Source organism: Protobothrops mucrosquamatus, unplaced genomic scaffold (genome assembly GCF_001527695.2).
Source record: "Protobothrops mucrosquamatus isolate PMUCROS unplaced genomic scaffold, P.Mucros_1.0 scaffold7245, whole genome shotgun sequence".
In the NCBI taxonomy this organism is placed as follows: domain Eukaryota; kingdom Metazoa; phylum Chordata; class Lepidosauria; order Squamata; family Viperidae; genus Protobothrops; species Protobothrops mucrosquamatus.
In genome coordinates this window covers 1879-10611 of record NW_015393050.1, presented here as the reverse complement: position 1 = coordinate 10611, position 8733 = coordinate 1879, and the positions used below count along the sequence as shown (strand labels likewise).

Below are 8733 nucleotides of genomic sequence, written 5' to 3'. Positions count from 1 at the left end.
TCTATCTATCTATCTATCTATCTATCTATCTATCTATCTATCTATCTATCTATCTATCTATCTATCTATCTATCTATCTATCTATCTATCTATCATCTGCCTGCCTGCCTACCTACCTCTATCTATCTGTCTGTCTGTTTTTATTAAAGAGCCTTGATTGTTCTGTGCAAACCATTCGAAAAGATAAGCCATGGCACAGGTTTTCGATTCGCGGCACAGACTGTCACGCCTTCTTTCCGGAAATGCGACCTTTACCTTTTTGGCCGCTAGCAAGAGCTTGACAGCCTTCTCGTACTGAGCATGCTCAATGAAGAAGTCGGAGCAACGAGCCAGCAGGGCCGGGTCGGATTTCTCATCCAGGTCTTCTGCCACCAGCTGCAAGGCTGCAAACTGCTGGGTGGCAAAGGCCAGCTCCAGAGCCTTGGACAAGTGTCCGGCCTGCAAAAGAAGAGAAGAAATTTTGAGTTTTCCGCAGCCTCTTCCGTCCCTTGGAGAAGGTCCCTTCGTGGTGATGCAGGACTTGTTCTAGTTTTTATCGTCCAGCCATGGATCTGGTCCCCATGATACAAAAAAAGAGGCCGATGCTCTAGAAAGAGTGCAAAGAGCAACATGATTAGCGGACTGAAGGCTAAAAATACCAGGAATTGGGTGTGTCTAAATCTAATGAAGAGAAGGATGAGCGGGTGACATGATAGCAGTCTTCTAGTATCTCAGGGGCTGCCCCAAAGAAGAGGGAGTCAAGCTATTCTCCAAGGCGCCTGAAGGCAGGACAAGAAGCAACGGATGGAAACTAACCAAGGAGAGAAGCAACCTGGAACTAAGGAGAAACTTCCTGACAGTTAGAACAATTAACCAGTGGAACAACCTGCCTCCAGAAGTTGTGGATGCTCCAACACTGGAAGTTTTTAAGAAGAGACTGGACAGCCATTTGTCTGAAATGGTATAGGGTTTCCTGCCTGAGCGGGGGGTTGGACTAGATGACCCCCAAGGTCCCTGCCAACTCTGTTATATTCTGCACTCTGCATCTACCCTGGGGTGAAGGGATACCTTATGGTAGAGTGTCACCGCTTGGTCCATTTGTTCTCCTCGTCCTTCATAGTAGCGGGCAGCTTCTATCATGTCTTCTGGGGAACTAAGAAGAGCCAGGTTCATCAACAGGTCATCCAGCTGGTTTTCCTGGTTTTTGAAAAAACAAAAGTAAGCTTCACTTTCAGGTCTTTCGTGGTTAAAGGCAGCAGCGATTTCCCCTTGCTCTTCCCAATGTCGAGTTTTCCCTTACAAAACTGCGACTCGGCTTACCATCTTACTTGAGTTTTCCTTTGCTTTACAAACCTGCAAAGGTCATCAGTGGGAGGAATGGCCGTAAAAGTCACTTTGTAATCCCTATCCCAACAGTTGCTAAACAAGCCCGTCGCTAAATGAGGACTGCCAGTAATTGGGGGGTGGGGAGGTGTCAGATGATAAAAAAATCCCTTCCCTTTTCTAGACACATCGCAACAGCGGCAGAACACGGGGTGGGACTTTGTCCCTTTGACAAAAAGAACGAGACTTTTGCGGCCACCCCAGCCGTCATGGTGGGTCCTGCTGGGATCTTCTCGGGACATCTGCTCTGCTGGGCTCAGGAGGGTCTCCAGCCTCATCCTGGGGGTGGAAACCTCCCACATCTGGGCGCAGATTGCGAGTCCAGTTCTCCCAGCACAACTCAAGAAAGTCTACGAGATTAAGCAGCTCGGGGATGATGGAAAGTGGCCTGTACCTTACACAAACGAATCGCGTTGTTAAATGCTTGAGCCCGGGTGTAGAAGTGCACTGCCTGTTTGATCTCCTCGTGGCTCTCATACTGACGGGCCACGTGATATGAAGCTGCCCAGTTGCCGGTTGCGTTGGCTATTTCAGCGGCCTGAACAACAACAAAAGAGAGAGAGAGAAAAAAAACCCAATACTTTCTCCACTTTGAACCACGCACCTCTGAAGGAGTATCTGTTCTCAGTCATGCAGGTCATGGTCATCCAGGCAACGGTGCTTTTTCAAGAGGCAACTGGACCTTCTTTGTTTTTCCTTGAAGGGGTTTCACCTCTCACCCAAGAAGCTTCTTCAGTTCTGAGGAACCTTCTTGAAGGAGTTTCACCTCTCATCCAAGAAGGTTCTCCAGTTCTGAAGAAGCTTCTTGAAGGTGTTTCACCTCTCATCCAAGAAGCTTCACCAGTTCTGAGGAAGCTTTTAGAAGGTGTTTCACCTCTCACCCAAGAAGCTTCTCCAGTTCTGAGGAAGCTTCTTGAAGGTGTTTCGCCTCTCACCCAAGAAGCTTCTTCAGTTCTGAGGAAGCTTCTTGAAGGAGTTTCACCTCTCATCCAAGAAGGTTCTCCAGTTCTGAAGAAGCTTCTTGAAGGTGTTTCACCTCTCATCCAAGAAGCTTCACCAGTTCTGAGGAAGCTTTTTGAAGGTGTTTCACCTCTCATCCAAGAAGGTTCTCCAGTTCTGAAGAAGCTTCTTGAAGGTGTTTCACCTCTCATCCAAGAAGCTTCTCCTGTTCTAAGGAAGCTTCTTGAAGGTGTTTCACCTCTCATCCAAGAAGGTTCTCCAGTTCTGAGGAAGCTTCTTGAAGGTGTTTCATCTCTCATCCAAGAAGCTTCACCAGTTCTGAGGAAGCTTCTTGAAGGGGTTTCACCTCTCATCCAAGAAGCTTCTCCAGTTCTGAAGAAGCTTCTTGAAGGTGTTTCACCTCTCACCCAAGAAGCTTCTCCAGTTCTGAAGAAGCTTCTTGGATGAGAGGTGAAACACCTTCAAGGAGAAACAAAGACAGTCCAGCTGCCTCTTGAAAAAGCACTGTTGGGACCCTGAAGAAGGAGCTGGAGAAAAGCAAACCTTACCTTCTGGATGTTACCCAGGAAGCAATGGATACGGACCATGGAAAAATAATCTTGAGCCAACTCATAATATTTGAAAGCCGCTTCTAGGTCTGCCTGGCCTTCTAGATACTGAGCCCACCATTTCCACAAACCCCTGCAGGAGGAAAAACAAGGGGTGGGAGGGAGGGTGGATAATCAATCAATCAATAAATAAATAAATAAATCAGAATCCAGACCGATGACACCTTTGGAAAGTGTTGAGCTATTAATAGCCAATAGTTACAATAGCCATGCTTGTAAACCAGAGGTCCCCAACCTTTTGGGCACCAGGGACCGGTTCCACGGAGAGAGGCTTTTCCACGGACCGGAGGGTGTGTGTGGTGTTGTGTGCTGTCTGCATCCCACGGATGGGGCTTTGCTTGTTTGTGCGGACATGCCACGGCCCGATACCAGTCCACGGACTGGGGTTTGGGAACCCCTGGCTAAGGGGACACTCACTTATCTTTCATCCTGTTGACGTAAGCCTCCAAGGCTTGCAGATCCTCGGACAGCATACGAGGCACTTCAAACTTATGAGTGTCGGACTTCTCGTAGCTGCGCAGGAANTTTGTTTAGTTCCAGTCCAGGCTGAGTATTTACAAGGAGTGAAGAGTATTTATAGCGAATGAAGAGTATTTACAATTCCAGCTCCTTGGACCTGTGAGATCTCTCACAAGAAACGAAGGAGGGTCTCAAGACAGAAGAGGCGGAATCCAAGCCAAGAGATTGCTTAGGTCTGGCTGGCTTAGAATGGATGTTAAACGTTTCTGACAATGACTTGGAACACCCGGGTTCAAATTGCCACGTGGGTGGTGAAAGTCCCGGGAGGGCAACCTTGAGCCCGGTCCTCGGCTCAAATCGCCTTCATCACATGCAGGAAGTCCTCGTCTTACAACCATCCGTTTAGCGGCCGTTCAAAGTTACAACGGCCCTGAAGACTTAACGACCGGTTTTCATTGCAGCATCCCCGCGGTCCCGTGATCAAAATTCAGGCGCTTGGCAATCGACTCGTATTTACGACGGTCGCAGTGTCCCGGGGTTGTGTGATTTCCCCTTTTGAGACCTTCTGACAAACATAGTCAATGGGGAAAGGCAGATTCCCTTAACAACCGTGTTACTAACTTCACAACTGCAGCGATTCACTTAACAACAGTGGCAACAACCGTCTTTTCTGACTGGTGGACTTCAACTCCCAGAATTCCTGAGCCAGCATGGGGGAAACTTTGGCCCCCTCATGACTCGTGGACTTCAACTCCCAGAATTCCTGAGCCACCATGGCTCAGCTTGGAAACCTCTCCCTTTCCCCTCAGCATGGCCGGCTCAGGAATTCTGGGAGTTGAAGTCCACGAGTCATAAAAGAGCCAAGGTTGCCCACCCCTGCCTTATACAGTACATGTATGAAAATAAGAATGTTTAGGGAGACAGAACTGGGAACATGACAGTGGCGTGCATTTTATCCGGAGTCCTTAGTGGCAAGGCAGCATACAAACCCTTGAATAGACACACAAACAATAAATTAACAGAAAAATCAGCTGTAACCAGATTCCGAAAACTCCAGAATGAGTCTGACTGAGTCCTGAGTCAGAGGTGGACAAGCTCTGGCATATGGCAGCCTGCAAACACTTACTAGGTGATGGCAAAGTTGCGCTCGGCTATGGCTTCCAGGTGCTTGGCATAATTGTAGTAGGTCGTGCGCAGGTGCACGCGGTCCTGAGTCTCGGCTACCTCGATGGCTTTCTGCCATTGGTCTGAAGCCTGGTAGAACTTGTTCAGAAGATCGTGGCGTTTGCACTGCTTGTATAAGTGCTCGGCGTCCTCCTGGAATGGAGATCAGAAAGCTGGGAGTGAGGGATGCTGCTGTGAACGCAAGGATCATCGTTATCATCATCATTATCGTTAGGAGCTGTGGTGGCGCAGTGGTTAGAATGCAGTACTGCAGGCTAACTCTGCCGACTGCCACCAGTTCGAGCATCACTGGCTCCAGGTTGACTCAGCCTTCCATCCTTCCAAGGTGGGTAAAATGAGGACCCAGATCGTTGAGGGCAATATGTTGACTCTGTAAACCGCTTAAGGAGAGCTGTAAAGCACTATGAAGCGGTATATAAATCTAAGTGCTATTGCGAAGGAAGGAAGGAAGGAAGGAAGGAAGGAAGGAAGGAAGGAAGGAAGGAAGGAAGGAAGGAAGGAAGGAAGGAAGGAAGGAAGGAAGGAGGCTGACTCTGCTCAATGCCAGGAGTTCGATCCTGACCGGCTCAAGGTTGACTCAGCCTTCCATCCTTCCGAGGTCGGTAAAATGAGGACCCAGATAGTTGGGGGACAACAGTCTGACTCTGTAACCCGCTTAGAGAAGGCTGTAAAGCACGGTGAAGCGGTACAGGAGTCAAAGTGCTATTGCTATCATCCTTTATAGAATTCTTTCCCACGTAATGAAAACATTCTCTGAGATCCTACTTGAACGAAGAGGACTAAGGCGTTCTTTGGTGCATTCTGAGCTCGGCTGTTTCCTTGCACACATTTCTTTACCCAGCTAGGCAACAACATCAGTGCTCGTGCTGATGATGTTGGCCTAGTTTGGTAATGAAATGTCGGGAAGGACATTTCCTTCCCAGCTCAGAGGGCACCAAGGAACCCCTCCTTTCAACCCTGAGCTACAAATCTTCCGCATGGGAAAAGGAAGAAGGGCCCTCGTTCAAAGGGTGCATTCGGACACTTGAGCAAGGGTTAAGTACAGGAGGCATCGGAGGAACCGACGCCCAAAATAGAATCATTATGACCGAAACAGGATGTTTAAATAAAAGCAAGAAAAGTACTACGCCAGCCGACCTGCAGGTCACTTCGAGAACAAGGGGGCGTCCACACGGCCAGCTCCGGCTCTTCCTGATTCAGCTCTAGGAAACCAATCCATTGGAAGGAAAGCTCTGCTATCTCGGAAAACCATTTCCCAGCAGCAAGAAAACTGGGGCTGGGGAAACTGCAGACACCCTTGAACAGGCCTTGGATGTTTGACCCTGAAGGAAAGGCTTTGGATACCGGAGGCGGTAAAAGTGGGTGGGAATAATAATCAGGCTGAGATAAAAGCCACCGAGGGCAGAGCGCGTTTGACCTGAGGGTCAGCCCAAGCAAGGGAGATCTATTTATTTAAAATCAGCCGAGGTGACATTGGCAAAAGACTCAAAACGCGGGCCATCCTTGACCAACCACCCCAGTTGCGGCCAAAACGTCTGTCGCTAAGGGAAACAGTTGTTTTTTTTTTAAGTGAGCTTTCCCCCGTTTTACGGCCTTTCGTGCCACGGTGATGAATTGAATCACTGCAGCTGTTTTAGTAACCCAGTCGTAAAGTGAACCCTGCCTTCCCCATTGACTTTGCTTGTCAGAAGCTCCCAAGGGGGGAAATCACGTGAGCCCTGCAACCGTCATAAGTATGAACCAGTTGTCAAGCATCTGGATGTAAGTCACATGACCAGGGGGATGCTTGCAACGGTCGTTAAGTGTGAAAAACGTCCAGAAGCCTCTTTTTTCAGTCCTGTCGTAACTTCGGATGGCCATTAAGCAAATGGATGTAAACCAGGGGTCTTCAAACGTGGCCCTTTGATGACTTGTGGACTTCAACTCCCAGAATTCCTCAGCCAGGCACGCGTGCCTGGCTGAGGAATTCTGGGAGTTGAAGTCCACAAGTCATCAAAGGGCCATGTTTGAAGACCCCTGATGTAAATCAAGGACTACCTGTAAAAGCCAACCCGCTTTTACAGTATTTTAATTGTCAAGCATCCACATTTTGATCAAGGAGATGTGGAGATGCTGCAATGGTGGTAAGTGTGACAAACAGTCATAAGTCTCTTTTTTTTCAGTGCTGTTGTTAACTCTGGTCACTCAGTGAATTGTTGTTAAGTTGAGGACTACCTGCCTTGTGAGCTGCTCTGAGACACTTTGGATAGTGAGAGGGGCGGCACATAAAGTGAATCAATCCATAAAGTAAGTAAACTCTCAAGCTTCCTCCTTCCATTATATATTCAAGATGGACAGTATTTAATATTTATTTGCTACGTACATGGAGGGGTGTGGGTCTATACATATGTTGTTCATAGTATGTTTAGGTGTGTGTCATGCATGTGTTTCACTTTGAGAGCGGGCAACTAAATTTCGTTTTTGATGTGTGCCATTGTGCCCACAGTAAAAGAATGACAATAAAGGTTATCTTATCTTATCTTATCTTATCTTATCTTATCTTATCTTATCTTATCTTATCTTATCTTATCTTATATCTTATCTTATCTTATCTTATCTTATCTTATCTTATCTTATCTTATCTTATCTCACAAAGATGATTAGGGGACTGGAGGCTAAAGCATATAAGGAAAGGTTGATGGAATTGGGGATGTCTAGTTTAATGAAGAGAAGGACGAGGGGAGACATGATAGCAGTCTTCCAGTATCTCAGGGGCTGCCCCAAAGAAGAGGGAGTCAAGCTATTCTCCAAAGTGCCTGAAGGCAGGACAAGAAGCAACGGATGGAAACTGATCAAGGAGAGAAGCAACCTAGAACTAAGGAGAAACTTCCTGACAGTGAGAACAATTAACCAGTGGAACCACCTGCCTCCAGAAGCGATGAATGCTCCAACACTGGACGTTTTTAAGAAGAGACTGGATAGCCATTTGTCTGAGATGGTGTAGGTTTTCCTGCCTGAGCAGGGGGTTGGACTAGATGACCTCCAAGGTCCCTTCCAACTTTATCATCATCATCATCATCATCATCATCATCATCATCATTATTATTACTATCTTGTCTTTTATCTTATCTTTTATCTTGTCTTGTCTTTTATCTTATCTTTTATCTTATCTTATCTTATCTTATAATCTGAGAAAAGCTTTTTCACTTACCAGCATGCCCAACTGGACGGCTAACATGGCCACCCTGGCTTCCTGCTCCGGTTCTTGTTCAGCCTCCCGCAACGCCTTGGCTCCTTGCGCATGGCCCATGTTCCCCAGGCAGACTTTGGCAACGTCCAGCCTTTGGGTCTTCACGCACATGCGGGCCATGTTCTCCCAGACGGCTTCACTGCAGGATACAAGAAGAAGGGACGTGGTCCCGGTCAGATTATGAAGACCTTCAGGAACACGGAGGTGTGAACTGGACCTTCTGCAGGAGAGAAGACCTCTTCAGGGACCATCGCTTAAGAGCGATGTGCAAACCAAGCATCTGGTCTTTAGCTCTTCGTGCACGGGTGGGCCATGTTCTCCCAGACAGAGAATGCAAGGAGGAGGCACGTGATCCAAGCCAAGCGATGGAAGACTGTCAAGAAGATGGATGTGTGAACAGGAGACAAGACCTCTGTAGAAACCCTCTATAGCTCAGAGCAGGGGTCTCCAAACTTGGCAACTTTGAAGACTTGCGGACTGCAACTCTCAGAATTCCCCAGCCAGCCTGACTGGCTGAGGAATTCTGGGAGTTGAAGTCCACCAGTCTTGACGTTGCCCAGTTTGAAGACCCCTGGCTCAGAGCGATGTCCCAGCCGAGACATAGGATCAGAGACATAATACTAACTCAATGGGTCAAAGTTAGCCAGGCTAGCTTGTTACGCTGGCTTCAGTTGAGTCTGTTCTACGTAGGACCAAGACTCAATCCAACTCCTGGACTTTTTGGGACCTTCAACAGACTGCTCTTTTCACTGCTCAGGCTCATCAAAGGCTGATTGTGTTCACGCCGATATTACGTTCAGCGCTTTGAGCGAGAGGAAAAAAAATGTAAAGCCATAAACCGTCCACCCCTTCCCCCCCTTGTATCAAACTCGGAGAATTTCCTGAGTTTATCTTTGGAACTCTACCTCACATCTGTCCTTCATCAACTCC

The 8733-nt window shown here is 47.7% G+C and overlaps 1 protein-coding gene across 1 annotated transcript in view; it reads right to left on the bottom strand.

The window, feature by feature from the left end:
- The window catches only part of LOC107300492 (intraflagellar transport protein 140 homolog), a gene marked incomplete at its 5' end in the record, with an annotated part of 12987 nt that extends 5045 nt beyond the window's left edge, over positions 1-7942 (bottom strand). The window contains 7 exons of the mRNA XM_015829819.1: positions 256-438; positions 1048-1176; positions 1757-1900; positions 2871-3003; positions 3348-3443; positions 4516-4706; positions 7765-7942. Of these exons, the coding sequence (XP_015685305.1) occupies positions 256-438; positions 1048-1176; positions 1757-1900; positions 2871-3003; positions 3348-3443; positions 4516-4706; positions 7765-7942 (1054 nt within the window). The remainder of the gene's footprint in view (positions 1-255; positions 439-1047; positions 1177-1756; positions 1901-2870; positions 3004-3347; positions 3444-4515; positions 4707-7764) is intronic.
- Between the last annotated feature and the right edge of the window lie 791 nt (positions 7943-8733).